This window comes from Mandrillus leucophaeus, unplaced genomic scaffold (assembly GCF_000951045.1).
Source record: "Mandrillus leucophaeus isolate KB7577 unplaced genomic scaffold, Mleu.le_1.0 Scaffold111, whole genome shotgun sequence".
In the NCBI taxonomy this organism is placed as follows: domain Eukaryota; kingdom Metazoa; phylum Chordata; class Mammalia; order Primates; family Cercopithecidae; genus Mandrillus; species Mandrillus leucophaeus.
Genome location: NW_012099321.1, coordinates 4650909 through 4667916, shown reverse-complemented (window position 1 = coordinate 4667916; position 17008 = coordinate 4650909). Strand labels below are relative to the sequence as shown.

General features: G+C 34.0%; 1 protein-coding gene across 1 annotated transcript in view; it reads right to left on the bottom strand.

Moving 5' to 3' along the window:
* LOC105549068 (disintegrin and metalloproteinase domain-containing protein 5) overlaps positions 1–17008 on the bottom strand; it is a 128217-nt gene that overhangs the window by 45479 nt on the left and 65730 nt on the right. The window contains exon 14 of the mRNA XM_011993428.1: positions 422–620. Coding sequence (XP_011848818.1) covers positions 422–620 — 199 coding nt within the window. The remainder of the gene's footprint in view (positions 1–421; positions 621–17008) is intronic.

Sequence of the window (17008 nt, the reverse complement as noted above, 5' to 3'; positions counted from 1 at the left end):
ATCTCAGCTCACTGCAAGCTCCGCCTCCTGGGTTTACGCCATTCTCCTGCCTCAGCCTTCCGAGTAGCTGGGACTACAGGTGCCCGCCACCTCGCCCGGCTCGTTTTTTTTGTTTTCTTTGTTTTTTTTGTTTTTGTTTTTGTTTTGTATTTTTTAGTAGAGATGGGGTTTCACCGCGTTAGGCAGGATGATCTCTACCTCCTGACCTCGTGATCCGCCCACCTCGGCCTCCCAAAGTGCTGGGATTACAGGCTTGAGCCACCGCGCCCGGCCAATTTTGCTTTTCTTTAACACTAATAATATACACTGTGCAAGAATTCAGTCATTAACACATATGTTTACATTTTTGTTCCATAAAATTCAATTACAGACTTTGGAATAATCAGAATTTAGGGACTAAGAAGAAAATTAGGATTATTACCTCTTCCGATTAAATCTTCACATTGTTTGTCAAAAGTTCGACACCTTCCCTGAAAACAGAAGGCTCCACCTGAATCACAATATTCTCCATCACGTACATAAGTGTCAAGCAAACAGTATGGATAGCTTCCATTGCAAAATTCAGTGAAATCGCATTCCTCATCAACGGATTTCCTGCAAATCGTATTAGCTGGTTTGAACTAGGAGGAAAGAGGAACATAAAACTTTAAATATCAATGATATTTAAGTTTTATTTCTCTGTAGGCTCTGCATGCTGGTCCATTTTTTCTCCCTAAGTTTCTAATAGCAATTAGAAAATTAAATCTTCTTGTTAACTACTTAAGCATCACACGAGATTCTTAAAATATCTCCTTTTAAAGCCTGTAATATTTTTTAAATGTTTATGATGAGGATTTATTGTTTTATAAATAGTTGCTGATTTCTTCTTTAAGATTGATATGGAGAAACCAGAAACTGCCCAACTGAGCAGTTTGGACTCAGTCAAAATGGATTACAAATAATTTTTATATTCCCCAGCTCCACTTTGTCTTTCTTTCCTTTATGGATGTCTGCTTATCTTTGAGTTTCTAGCTTCTCTTATAAGCATTACCCATTTTTTTATACACAAGAAATGTATCACATAAATGATGAAGATATTCTAAGAACACACATGAGAAAATTTATTTCATATTTATTTCAAATTTCGTGTTGCAAAAAATTTAAAAATAACTTCCATAATTACATATTTCTCATCTGCTTCTGGGCTTCCCTTTCTACAAATTTACTTTTGCTGAGAAGCATCTAATCATCATCTCTGAAAACTCTTCTTTCTTCAACACCGCGCCTGGCTTATTTTTGTTGTATTTTTTAGTAGAGACAGGGTTTCACCATGTTAGCCAGGATGGTCTCGATCTCCTGACCTCGTGATCCTCCCACCTCGGCCTCCCAAAGTACTGGGATTACAGGTGTGAGCCACCACGCCCAGCCTATTCTAACATTTTTAAAAATATCTATGAACACCCACTTTCTCAAATACTCTTTGAATCAAGCTTTATCATCCTATTGGCTCCTCCATTGAGAGGCAGAGAAAACTCTTCTAAACATATTTTAACTTTGTAGGTATATGAGAGTAGTGACTTTAGATTATTGAAAAAATATATTTTCACAATCATGGAGGTAAAATTAAATAAATTGAATTGTGTTGCTCAAGAAGTGCACCTCATGGGCTCATCTTTTTTTGTTCTGGATCTCACCTTTATTATTATTATTATTATTATTACTATTAATTATTTCAATTGGGAGAACAGGTGGGGTTTGGCTACATGGATAAGTTCTTTAGGTGTAATTTCTGAAATTTTGGTGCACCCATCACCCAAGCAGTGTACACTGCACCCAATGTGTAGTCTTTTATCCCTCACCCCACTCCCATACTTTCCCACAGATCTCCAGAGTTCATTATATTACTCTTAAACCTTTGCATCCTTATAGCTTAGCTTCCACTTATTAACTACTTAAGCATCACACGGGATTCTTAAAATATCTCCTTTTAAAGCCTGCAATACTTTTTAAATGTTTATGATGAGGATTTATCGTTTGAGAATATATGATGAGAATATATGATGTTTGGTTTTCCATTCCTGAGTTACTTCACTAAGAATAACGGTCTCCAGTTCCATCCAGGTTACTGCAGATGCCATTATTTCATTCCTTTTTATGGCTGAGTAGTATTCCATTGTATATGTGTGTGTATATATATACACATATGTATACACTATATATACATACCACAAATTCTTTACCCACTTGTTGGTTCTTTGTCCACTTGTTGGTTGATAGTCATTTAGACTGGTCCCATATTTTTGCAATTGTGAATTGTGCTGCTATAAACATGCATAAGCAAGGGTCTTTTTCATATAATGACTTATTTTCGTCTGGGTAGATGCCCCCGAGTGGGATTGCTGGATCAAATGGTAGATCTACTTTTGGTTATTTAAGGAATGTCCATAGTCCTTTTCACAGTGGTTGTACTAGTTTACATTCCCACCAGCAGTGTAAAAGTTTTCCCTTTTCACTACATCCACACCAACATCTTTAAAAAAAAAAAAAAAGTTTTAATTATGGCCATTCTTGCAGGAGTAAGGTGCTATCACATTGTAGTTTTGATTTGCAATTCCCTGATAATTAGTGATGTTGAGCATTTTTTCATATGTTTGTTGGTCATCTGTATATCTTCTTTTGAGAATTGTCTATTCATGTCCTTAGCCCACTTTTTGATAGGATTATTTGTTGCTGTTGTTGTTTTGCTTGCTGATTTGTTTGCATTCCTTGTAGATTCTGGATATTGGTCCTTTGTCTGATGCACAGTTTGTGAAGATTTCCTCCTACTCTGTGTGTTGTCTGTTTACTCTGCTGATCATTTCTTTTGCTGTGCAGAAGCTTTTTAATTAAGTCCCATCTATTTATCTTTGTTTTTGTTGCATTTGATTTTTGGTCTTCAGTCATGAAGTCTTTGCCTTGGCCAATGTCTAGAAGAGCTTTTACCACGTTATCTTCTAGAATTTTATGGTTTCAGGTGTTAGATTTAAGTCTTTAATTCATCTTGATTAATTTTTGTATAAGGTGAGTGATGAGGATCCAGTTTCATTCTTCTACATGTGGCTTGCCAATTATCCCAGCACCACTTGTTGGATAGGGTGTCCTTTCCACACTTTATGTTTTTGTTTGCTGTGTTGAAGATCAGTTAGCTGTAAGTATTGGGTCTTTTTCTGGGTCCTCTATTTTGTTCTATTGATCTACTTGCCTGTTTTTATATCAGTATCATGCTGTTCTGGTAACTATAGCCTTGCAGTATAGTGTGAAGTCTAGTAATGTGGTACCTGCAGATTTGTTCTTTTTGCTTAGTCTTGCTTTGGCTATGTGGGCTCTTTTTGTTTTCCCTATAAATTTTAGGATTGTTTTTCTAGTTCTGTGAAGAACGATGATGGTATTGTCATGAGAATTGCATTGAAATTATAGATTGCTTTTTGCAATATGGTCATTTTCATAATATTGATTCTACCCATCCGTGAGCATGGGATGTTTCCATTTGTTTGTGTCATCTATGATTTCTTTCACCAGTGTTTTGTAGCTTTCCTTGTAGAGATCTTTCACCTCTTTGGTTACGTATATTCTTAAGGGTTTCTTTTTGCAGCTGTTGTAAAGGGGTTGAGTTCTCAATTTGATTCTCAGCTTGGTCGCTGTTGGTGGATAGAAGTGCTACTGGTCTGTGTACATTGATTTTGTATCCAGAAACTTATTGAATTCATTCATTGGATCCAGGAGCTTTATAAATAAGTCTCTAGGGTTTTCTAGGTATATGATCATATCATAGGTGAACAGCTACAGTTTGACTTCCTCATTATCAATTTGGATCCCCTTTATTTTTTTCTCTTGTCCGATTGCTTTGGCTAGGACTTTCAGTATGATGTTTAATAGAAGTGGTGAAAATGAGCACCCTTATCTTGTGCCAGTTCTCGGGGGGAATGCTTTCAACTTTTTCCCATTTAGGTATGTCCCTTCTATGCCAATTTTGCTGGTCTTAATCATAAAAGAATGCTGGATTTTGTCAAATGCTTTTATGCATCTATTGAGGATCATATGATTTTTGTTTTCACTTCTGTTTATGTAGTGTATCACATTTGTTGACTTCTGTATGTTAAATCATCCCTGCATCCCTTGTTTAAAACCCACTTGATCATGGTAGATTATCTTTTTAACATGCTGTTGAATTCATTTAGCTAGTATTGAGTTGAGGATTTTTGCTTCTATGTTCATCTGTGATATTGGTCTGTAGTTTTCTTTCCATGTTATGTCCTTTCCCGGTTTTGGTATTAGGGTAATACTGGCTTAATAGAATGATTTAGGGAGAAGTCCCTCTTCCTCTATCTTTTGGAATAGTTTCAGTAGGATTGGTACCAATTCTTTCAATGTCTGAAAGAATTCAGTTGTGAATCCATGTAGTCCTGAACTTTTGTTTTTTGTTGGCATTTTTTTTAAATTACTGTTTCAATCTTGCTACTCATTATTGATCTGTTCAGAGCTTCTATTTCTTTCTGCTTTAATCTAGGAGGGTTGTATATTTCCAGGAATTTATCCATCTCCCCTAGGTTTTCTAGTTTGTGCACATAAATGTGTTTATAGTAGCCTTGAATTATCTTTTGTTTGTCTGTAATATCAGTTGTAATGTCTCCTATTTTGTTTCTAATTGAGGTTATTTGGATCTTCCGTCTTCTTTTCTTGGTTAATCTCACTAACGGTCTATCATATTTGTTTATCTTTTCAAAGAACTAACTTTTTGTTTCATTTATTTTTTGTATTTTTTTATTTCAATTTCATTTAGTTCTGCTCTAATCTTTGTTATTTCTCTTTTTCTGCTGGGGTTGGGTTTGGTTTGTTCTTGTTTTTTGAGTTTTTTGAGGTGTGACCTTAGATTGCCTATTTGTGCTCTTTCAGACTTTTTGATGTCGCCATTTAATGCCATGAACTTTCCTCTTAACACTACTTTTGCTGTATCCCAGAGGTTTTGATAGGTTGTGCCACTATTACCATTCAGTTCAAAGAATTTTTCAATTTCCATCTTGATTTCACTGGTGACCCAATGATCATTCAGAAGCAGGTTATTCAACTTGATATATTTGCATGGTTTTGAGGGTTCCTTTTGAAGTTGATTTCCAATTGTATTACACTGTGGTCTGAGAGGTACTTGACAATGATTTTGATTTTCTTATCTTTATTGAGACTTGTTTTGTGGTCTATCATATGGTCTATTTTGGAGTATGTTCCATGTGCTGATGAACAGAATGTACATTCTGCAGTCGTTGGGTAGAATGTTCTGTGAATATGTGTTAAGTCCATTTGTTCTAGGGTGTACTTTAAGTCCATTGTTTCTTTGTTGACTTTCTCTCTTGCAGCTTTCTAGTGCTCTCAATGGAGTATTGAAGTCCCCCACTATCATTGTGTTGCCATCAACCTAATTTCTGAGGTCTAGCAGTAATTGTGTGTGTATGTATAATATATATCATATATAAAATATGATATATATCAATATTAATAGACTTTAAAGGAGATATATACTATAATACAATAATCATAATGGACTTCAGTATTCCACTTTCAACAACAGACAGATAATTCAGACAGAAAATTAATAAGAAAACATCAGACTCAAACTACACTTTAGACCAAATGGACCTAATATACACATAAAAAACATTCTGTCAAACAGCAAGAGAATATATATTTTTCTCAAGAACGCATGAAATATGCTCCAGGATAGATTATAGGTCAGGCAGCAAAACAAGTCTTAGAAAATTTTAAATGATTGAAATAGTATCAAGTATCTTTCTCACCACATTGATATAAAGCAAGAAGTCAATAACAGGACTTGGAATTTGGAAAATTTACAAGTATATGAAAATTAAGCAACATACTGCTAAACAATCAATGGAGCAAAGAAGAACTTAAAATGAAAATGTAAAAATATTTTGAAATATCTTGATACAAACAATAATAGTCACACAATATACCAAAACTTATCAGATGCAGCAAAAATCATTCCAGCAATAAATATCTACATCAAAAAAGAAGAAAGATATCAAATAATCAATCTAAAGTTAATTACACCTCAAGGAACTAGAAAAAGCAAAATCCAAAGTTAATAGAAAAAAGGAAATAAAAATAAGAACAGAAATAAATGAAATAGAGGCTAGAAAAAAAGTAATGAAACTAAGAAATATTGATTAATTGTCATAGACTTTGTGAAGTTACGTATTAACTTTTAGGTTTTTGTCTGATAGAATAGGAAATAATTCCTATCATTTAGAAAAGATAGCCAAGTAAGTTATTTTTTTTCCTGTGGATATTACAGTTTTGAACATAGCAATATTATTCTAACATTCTTTTGTTCCCAAATCCTATTTATATAGTTTTGTTACATACTCTTGAACAAGCCTATTATTCTTCCTCATTTCCTCATTAATGAGTTGAATAAAACTCTGACATATTAATTGTATATTATGAGAGTAGCCCTTTTAATTTTTTGAAAATTATGCTTTTTTCAGGGTCAACCTATTATCTTCGCTTATTCATGTGTGTGCATGTGTGTGTCCAGAAAGCTGTGGCAATCTCAAATAAGATGTATGATAAAAAAGAATAGCTTACTGAATTAGCATATTTCCAAAACACAATGTTCAAATACATTGCACCCCAAATATATATCTGTTAAATAATTAAAACAAACACTGTTTTTAAGGTTAGGAAGTTGTGATTCTATAATGTGACTTGACAAGATGGGTAATGGAATTTTTTATTTTTAGGAGGTTTATTACAGATTTATTTATAATTACCCAAATTGGGAAGTAAACAAAATGTCTTTCAATAGATAAATACATATATAAACTCTGGTACATTCATATAATTGAATATTAACCAGCTATAAAAAGCAATTAGCTACCAAGCCATGAACTATAGCTATAAAACATAGATGAACTATAAATATATGTTGATAATTGAAATAAGCCAACCTGAAAAGGCTACATGCATATATTCTTACAACTATATGACATTATGAGAGACAAAAGTATAGACACAAATTTAAATCCAAAGATTCTGATCTTAGTTTTGTTCTATTATGCCACATTGTTTCTCACCATGTGATATTATTTTCAGTAACACCTACATATTCTTATTTACTTCTTCTTTTTAGAGATGTCAACTGCTCCACTGACATACTGGATAACATTTCCATCATTCTACAATTCTCACTGTAAAACCTGCAAGGTCACCATTTTAATAAATATTTCCCACGGCCTACAAATATGCTCAAATCATTTTTTTCACTTATTATCAACTAACACAACTCATGAGTCCACAATCACTAAATTCAGGAGAAACATGTTTCTTGGCCACTAGGTGGGAGTTTATCTTCATCAGGGTGACCTTTTCTGTTTTTAACTTTATTGAGGTTTAATTTATAACTTACATACCATAAAATTGACCTATGTTAAGTGTACACTTTAGTGATATTTAAAGAAAATTTACATGGTTGTGCAACCAGCACCGCAACCCAAGTTTAGGACATTTCTATTAGCATAGGATAAGATCCCCAATATCCATTTATAGTTAATCCCCATGCCTGTGACTGGCCCCAGGTAACCACTAATCTACTTACTGTCTCTATAAATTTGCATTTTGGGATCTTTTCTACAAATAAAATGATAAAATAGGCAGGGTTTTGTATTTAGCTTCTCTTGCATAGTAGTGTTTTTGAGATTGTAATATGTATGAGTATTCTGTCAACGTTTATTGCTCTCTAGTATTCCATTATACAGATATATCATAGTTTTTGCCAATTCGTTTATAGATACTTGAGTTGTTTTCAGATTTTGGTCATTGAATAATGTTGCTATAGACATCCATATGCAAATTTTTGTAAATACATGTTTTCATTTATCTTGAGTAGACCTAGGAGTAGAGTCCTTCATTCAATTGGTAAACTTATGTTAAACTGCTTAAGAGACTGTCAAACTGGTTTCCCAAAGTAGTAACACCATTTTTTGGTCCTACTAGCAGGCTTTGATTTCCTGTTTCTCTATCTTTTTGCCAATATTTGTTATTTTCTGTCATTTGATTACAGCCATTCTAGTGGGTGTCTTGTAGTATCTTGTTTGAATATACACATTGCTAATGACTAACAATGTCTTTACTATTTTTCATCTATTTATTATTCCATGTAATTATAATTTTGTATATATTTCTATATATTTTGTATATCATTGTATATAACTTTGTATATATTTGCCTATCTTCTTTGAACAGGTACTTAACCTGTTCAAATATTTCATATGTTTGTAATTGGATTGTTTCCCTTCAATTATTGAGTTGTTAGGATGATTCATAGATTCTGTATACAAGTACTATTTCAGAAATACAGTTTGTAAATATTTTCTTCCCCTCTGTGGCTTGTCTTTTTATTGTCTTAACAGTGTTTTCTGAGGCACAAAGATTTTTAATTTTGAGAAAGTCCAATTTACCAACTATTTCTTTTATGAATTATACTTTTGGTGTTGTATCTTGGAAATTTCCGGCAAATCCAAGGTTATGAATATTTTTTCCTATGTTTTCTTCCAATAGATGTATAGTTTTAACTACTGCAGTTAGGTTGATTGTCTATTTTGAGTTAAATTTTGTGTATGGCATGATAAAAGGGTCCAAATTTACTTTTTTGTATGTGGACATTGAATTGTCCCAACAGCCTTTGCTGAAAAGACTATTATTCCTTTATCAAATTGTCTTGACACATTTGTCAAAACTCAATGGACTATAAATATAAGAGTTTATTTCTGGACTCTCAATTCCATCCCATTTATCCATGTATTTATTGTTATGCTAGTACAATGTTGAGCTAGATTAGCTTTGTAGTAATTTTTGAAATATGAAATGGTGACTCCATCAATTTGTTCTTCAGATTGTTTTAGCACTTCTGGGTCCCTTGCATTTCCAGAATTTTTAGGATTATGTCATCAATTTCTGTAAAGAAGCCTACTGGAATTTTGCCAAAGATTGTCTTAAATCCATAGATCAATTTAGAGATGTACAGAAAAGAGTTAACATAGCAGACTTAAGACTGCTATACTTAGAAAGGTATATTCGCAAGGCTGGCCTTTGACTGACACCTGAGTTAGAGTTCCCACCATTGCCTAACTAATAAGTCACTGTGCCTGAACTGTTTAGACCTTGTTATTTGTAATGAACAACCAATTTCCATCTAAGAGTCTGGAATTTTGGTAGATGCCAGGCAAAAGATGCCTGTGTGACCAGCCTCCAATATAAAGCTTAGGGTCTGGGTTCCCAGCAGTCAATATTTCATACATATTGTCATAATTCATTGCTGGAGGAATTAAGTCCATCATTGGGTGACTCTACTAGGAAATGACTCTTGGAAGCCTGTGACTACTTTCCCTCATACTTGACCCATGAGCCTTTTACCTTTGCTAATTTTGCTTTGTATCCTTTGTCTGTAATAAATTATAGTGATGAGTATATTCTATGTTCAATCACGTGAGTCTTCCTACTGATTTACTGAACCAAGGGGTAATACTGCAGACCCCTGACAGAAGGAAGAATCGCTGTCTTAACAATACCACCTTTCAACTCATTCACATGGAATATCTCAGCATTTACTTAGGTTTTTGTGTTTTTTCCAGAAATTTTTTGTTGTTTGCATGTATATTTTGTATTGTTAATATACACCTAAGTATTAATTTTTATGCTATTGTGAATGAAATTCTATTCTTAATTTTATTTTTGTATTTTCCATTGCTAGTATATAAAAGTGCAATTCATTTTTGCATAGCAATTGTGTATCCTGTGACTTTGCTGAATTCATTTTTTATTCAAACAGGTATTTTGGTAAATTTCCTAAGATTTTACATACACAGGGTCATGTAATCTGCAAATAAAGACAGTTATTCTTTTTGTCTTCCAAATTAGATGCATTTTAATTTTTATTCCTACCTGATTTTACTCTCTTGGACCTCCAATACAATGTTTAGTAGAAGTACTGAGAGCTTGCATCCTCACTTTCATTCTAATTTTAGGGTGGAGAGCATTGAGAATTTCATGGTTAGTATGATGTTAGCTGTAGGTTTTTCATAAATACTTTGCATCAGGTAGGGGAAGTTCCCTTCCATTTACAATTTGTTAATAATCTATAATGGGTGTTATTTTGTTATATCCTTTTTCTGCATCACTTGAGATGATCTTGTATTTTCTTGTCCTTTATTATATTAGTATGATGTGTTAAATTAACTATACCACTTTTGCATTACTGAGATAATCCTTTTTGGTCATGGTGGATACTTCCTTTTATGTTTCTTTATTCTGTTTGCCATTTTTAAAGGACTTTTTACATCCATATGCATGAGGGACATTGATCTATAGTTTTCTTTTCTTGTAATGTCCTTGTCTAGCATTAGTATCAAGGTAATACTGTTCTCATAAAATAAATTTTGAAGTGTTCCTCCCTCTTCTACTTTATGCCAAAGATTGTGGAGTATTTTTGTATTATCCCTTCTTGAAATATTTGTTAGAATTCACCAGTCAGGCTATCTGGACTTAGGCAGTGAATTATCAGACTGGCCAGAGCTTTACCAAATATATCCTATGTAATTGCTCTATCAGGAGATTTGTCTCTAGAAAGAGCACATGAAACATTTCTTCTCAAAACAATCTGGCATTAGAATTGAGCATCAAACCATGATGGAGCCCATTTCAATAATCGCATAAACTCTGTCTGGTAAACCATCTACCACTACACTATAGCAAATCTGTTGGTAAATTCACGAGCGGATATTTGTATGCAAACGAAATCATTTTTATCACCTTTAAAACAGGAACCAATTTAAAAATTGTTTGATTAGTCAACCATATTTTTTTAGCTTAACATCTCCATTTTTTTTCTTTCCAACATTTTTTTAGGTTCAAGGGACACATATGCAGGTTTGTTACATGGATAAATTATGGGTCACAGGGATTTGCTGCACAGATAATTTTGTCACCCAGGTAAGCTTATCTGCTTACCTGATAAGCAGTTTTTCGATCCTCATTCTCCTCACACCCTCCACTCTCATCTAAGCCCTGGTGTCTGCCGTTTCCTTCTTTGTGTCCATGTGTACTCCCATTTATAAGTGAGAACGTGCAGTCAACAACATTTTAGAATGTGGTTCTAAATCATCTTACCTAATTGTGATTTGAGTTGACAATCTTGACAGAATCCACACTTTGAAAATAATTGTTAGCTACATACTTTTGTTTCTCCATCAGTAACACTGAGAAAAAAAAATCATGGCTGAATAATTCTGAAGAGTCACATTGACTAGGACCAGTACGCTATTTCTCTATTAGTCATTAAATTAGAGCAAAACAGGTCACTTTTCTTCCTTTATGCACACATCTTCCTTTCAGGTTGATGTAATCCCATTTGTATATTTTTGCTTTTGTTGTCTATGTTTTTGAAGTCATGTCCAAAATAAGGATCTCTCTACCACTTCACTTATTCCCTGAAGCCCCTATGCCAATTATTTTCTTTGTCATTAAGGTTTTAGCTCTAATGTCACCCTGCAGAAAGACATTTCCTGTTTACTCTGGCTAAAATACCCTCTTCTCTCACTTTTTATTCTATTGTCCTATTTTGTTTTATTTTTAAATCACTTATCCCTGCCTGAAACTATCTTGTTTAGTGTTTGTTTGCATATATGTTTATTCCCTTTACTATTTCCCACTAGATAGTATGGAGTAAATTATTTCCTGAATTAGTGAATGAACAAATAACTTTAAGCTATAAATGAACCTGTCTGCTTCTAATGCCAGTCTTTTATCTCATCCTATTTTGGCAAGGTTTGATCTGCACATTGTTGCTCCATGTAATTTTAGGAATAATGTGAGAAAGCTAAACAGAACGCTGGAAGCCACTGATTTTTTATATTGATTCTAAAAATTTACTATCTGTGTGTTCAGTGCTACCTATTTTTTTCTATTTTTATCTCTGCTATAATCCTTACATTTGGTTCTAATTTCTTACATTTATCTTCCATGTCAATAACTAGTTTGAGCCACAGAATTCTGATATTCTCTAAGTTTGGCATTTATCTTAAGTTTAAATTGTGAATGTAGTTTATCTGTAATGATTCTTCATTTTATTCACCTTCAGTTTTGTTTTGTTCTATTCTTACAACATTCTCTTAGTTCAAAGATGCCAAGCCTTGCAATTTTTTTTTTTGAGAATAGTATTTTTTTCTGAGACTGCTTATAGATCCTATAATGACTTAATTTTAAAAGCATACACTCCCTCCAGTCTCATGGATGTCTGCCATTTACCCTGTTCCAGAGTTTGTTTCATTTTCCCAGAGTATTTCAGTGAACTCTGCTGGGTGTGGAAAATTATTTGGGAATTCTTTAATTGACAGATAAAATTACATGTATTTATCATATACAACACAATATTTAAAAGTGAACTATATATATAGCTTTTTTGTAGTGAGAACATTACTATCCATTCTCTGCATTTGTCAAAAATACAACATAATTATAGTAACTATGCTATACAATAGTTATCTTGAATTTATTCCACCTCTCTAACTTAATTACACATCCTTCAACCAACATCTCCTCATTCCTTCCTCCCTACAACAAACATTCTAATCTCTAATTCTATGAGATCAACTTTGTAAGATTCCATATATGAGTGAGGTTATACATTATTTGTCTTTCTGTGCCTGGCTCATTTATCTTAAGATAGTATCCTCCTGGTTTAACTATACTGCCACAAACTACAGAATTTCCTACTTTTTATGGCTAAATAGTATTCAACTGTGTATGTATACCACACTGTCTTTATCTAGTCATCTGTTGATGGACACAGAGATTGATTCCATAATTTGGCTATTGTGAATAGTGCTGGAATAAACACAGGAGTGTTAATGTCTCTTCAACAAACAGATTTTATTTCCTTTGGATACAAACCCAGTAGAGGAATCACTGGGTCTCATGGTAATTCTATTTTTAATATTTTGAGGAACTCCCCTATTGTCTTCCATAATGGCTGTATTAATTTACAAGCCTATAAACAGTGTGTAGGGGTGCTCCTTACTCCATATCCTTGCCAAGACTTGTTATCTGTTGTCTTTTGATCATACCCATTCCAACAGAAGTGAGGTGATAGCTCATTGTGGTTTTGATTGACAAGATATTCAAGATAGTAATATTGAGCACTTTTTTAATATACCTGTTGGCCATCTATATGATTCCTTTTGAGAAATGCCTATTCAGATCTTTTCCACATCTTTTAATTGGGTTGTTTTCTTGCTATTGAGTTGTTTGAATTCCTTATGTATTTTGGATATTAACCCTTATCAGATGTATAGTTTTCAAATATTTTCTCCCATTCTGTAGATTCTCTCTTCACTTTTTTGATTGTTTCCTTTGCTGTGCAGAGGCTTTTCAGCTTGATGTAATCCCATTTGTATATTTTTGCTTTCGTTGTCTATGTTTTTGAAGTCATGTCCAAAATAATAACTGACCAGAACAATGTCATGAAGCTTTTTCCCTGTTTTCTTCAAGTAGTTTTACAACTTTGAGTCTTATATTTAAGTCTTTAATCCATTTCAGTTTTATTTTTGCACATGGAGAGAGACAAGGATCTAACTTCATAATTCTGTATGTGGACATCCAGTTTTTCCAGCACCATTTATTGAAGAAACTACCCTTTCTTCAGTTATGTATTCTTGGCACCTTTGTAGAAAATCAGTTGACCATAAATGAGTGGAATTATTTCTGGGCTCTGTATTTTGTTCCATTGGTCTAAGTATCTGGTTTTATGCCAGTACCATGCTCTTTTGGTTACTATAGCTGTGTAGTATATTTCAAAGTCAGGTAGTGTGATGCCTATGGCTTTGTTCTTTTTGTACAAGATTGCTTTGGCTATTGGGGGTCTTTGCTGATTTCATTTGAACTTTAGGAAATATTTTTCTATTTCTGTGAAGAGTGTCATTGGTATTTTGATAAGAATTGCAATTAACCTGTAGGTTGCTTCAGGTATTATAGATATTTTAACAATATTAATTTTTCCAATCCATGAACAGGGGATAGCTTTCCATTTATTTGTGTCTTCAATTTCTATCATCAATATTTTATAGTTTTCAGTGTAGGCATCATTTAACTCCCTGGTTAAATTTATTCTTATTTTATTTTTATCTATCATAATGGGATTGTTCTCTTGATTTCTTTTTGAAATAATTCACTATTAATGTATAGGAACACCACTGACTTTAGTATGTAAATTTTGTATCCTACAACTTTACTGAATTTATTTACTAAACCTAACAGTTTTTGTTTTTTTTTGGGGGGGGGGTGGAGTTTTCTATATATAGATGTACCTCAGAGGTATTGTGGATTCAGTTTCAGAGAACCTCAGTAAAACAAATACTGAGTAATAAAGCAAGCCACGTAAGTTTTGGGGTTTCTCAGTGCATATAAGTTGTGTTCAAACTATATTGTAGTCTATTACATGTGTATTAGGGTTACGCCCTAAAAATATGTACACTTTAATTAAAAAATATTTTATTGATAAAAAGTGATAACAATCATCTAAGCCTTCAGTTTACTGGTAATCTTTTTGCTGTTGGAGGATCTTGCCTCAATGTTGATGGCCGCTGACTAATCAGGGTGGTGGCTGTTAACAATTGAAGTGGCTGTGGCAATATCTTAAAATAGGACAACAATGAAATTGGCCACATCAATTGACTCTTTCTTTCCTGAAAGATTTCTCTGTAGCATGCAATGCTGTTTGACAGCATTTAACTCACAGTAAAACTTCTATCAACACTGATGTCAATCCCTTCAAATGTTGTCACTGCTTTATCAACTTTGTTTATGTAATATTCCAAATCCTATATTGTTATTTTAACAATGTTCACAGTACCTTCACCAGGAATATATTTCAGCTCAAGAAATCACTTTCTTTGCTCATCCATAAGAAGCAACTGCTCACCAATTCAAGTTTTATTAGGAGATTGCAGCAATTCAGTCACATCTTCAGACTCTATTTCTAATTCTAGTTCTCTTACTATTTGTATCACATCTGCAGCTACTTCCTCCACTGAAATCTTGAACCCCTCAAAGTCATCCATGAAAGTTTGAATCAACTTCTCCCAAACTCCTGTTAATGTTGATATTTTGATCTCCATCTATGAATTGCAAATGTTCTTAATGGTATTTTAAATGGTGTATCCTTTCTGAAAGTTTTTAGATAATTTTGCCCAGACCCATCGGAAGACACTGTCTATGGCAGGTTGAGTCTTACATAATAAGGCTTGAAAGTCAAAATGACTCCTTGATCATTTGTCTGACCATGGACTACAGAATGGATATTGTGCTAAGCAGGTAGAAAACATTAATCTGCTTATACATCTCCATCAGAGCTCTTGGGTGACTAGTTGCATTGTCAATGAGCAGTAATGTTTTCAAAGGAATCTTTTTTTCCTGGGTATTGGGTCTCAACAATGAGCTGAACATATTCATTAAGCCATGCTATAAACAGATGTGCTGTCATCCAGGCTTTGTTGTTCCAATATAGAGCACAGGCAGAGTAGATTTAGCACAATTCTTAAAGGTCATGGGATTTTTGGAATGATAAATGATCATTGGCTTTAACTTAAAGTCACCAGTTGTATTAGCCCATAACAAGAGAGTCAGCCTAAAGCTTTGAAGCCAGGCATTAAATTCTCTCTAGCTATGAAAGTCCTAGAAAGCATCAGTATTAGGCCATTCTTCCACTGCCATAAAGTAGTATCTGAGATTGAGTAATTTATAATAAAAGACATTTAATTGATTCATGGTTCTGCAGGGTGTACAGGAAACATAGTGGCATCTTCTTCTGAGGAGGCCTCAGGAAGCTTCCAATCATGGCAGAAGGCAAAGGAGGGCAGGCACATCACATGGGGAGAACAGGAGCCAAAGCAAGAGGGAATTGGTGGGGGGAGAGGGGAGACATGCCACACACTTTTAACCAATCAGATCTCATGAGAACTTAATCACTATTGTGAAGATAGCATCAAGCCATGAGGGATCCACCCCCATAATCCAAACACCTCCCACCTCCAGCAGTGGGGATTACAATTTAACATGAGATTTGGATAGGGACAAATAGCCAAACTATATTAATATCTTTTTTCAATAGAAGGCTGTTTCATCTACACTGAAAATCCATTGTTTAGTGTAGATACCACATCATCAATGATCTTGGCTAGATCTTTTGGATAACTTGCTGCAGCTTCTATATCAGCGCTTGCTGCTTCACCTTGCACTCATGCTATGGAAAAAGCTTCTTTCCATAAAACTTATGAACCAACATCTGCTAGCTTAAAATTTTCTCCTGCAGCTTACTCACTTCTCTCAGCCCTCATAAAATTAAAGAGAGTTAGGGCCTTGCTCCAGATTAGGCTTTGGCTTGAGGGAATGTTGTGACTGGTTGGATCTTCTATCCAAACCACTAAAACTATTTCCGTATCAGCAATAAGCCTGTTTTGCTTTCTTACCATTTGTGTGTTCACTGGGCTAGCACTTTTACTTTCCTTCAAGAACTTTCCTTTGTATTTATAACTTGGCTAACTGTTTAGCACAAAAGCCTGGCTTTCAACCTATTTCAGCTTTTGACATGCCTGTCGCAGGAAGCTTAATCATTTCCAGCTCTTGACTTAAAATGAAAAACATGAAACTTTCTTTCTGGTGATCGCTTAGAGGCAATGTATGGTTATTAATTGGTCTACTGTCAATATTGTTTTGTTTGGAGGAACAGAAAAGCCTGTGGAGAGGGAGAGAGACAGGGGAATGGCTAGATAGGGATCAGTTAGAACATATATATTTACTGATTATTTGGATTGAAACTAATTGGAGACCTTTGACTTTTCCTGTACCTGGATTATATCTTTTTCTAGGTTTGGAGAGTTTTCTGCTATTATTTCTGTAAATAAGCTATCTCTCTCTCTCTCTCTCT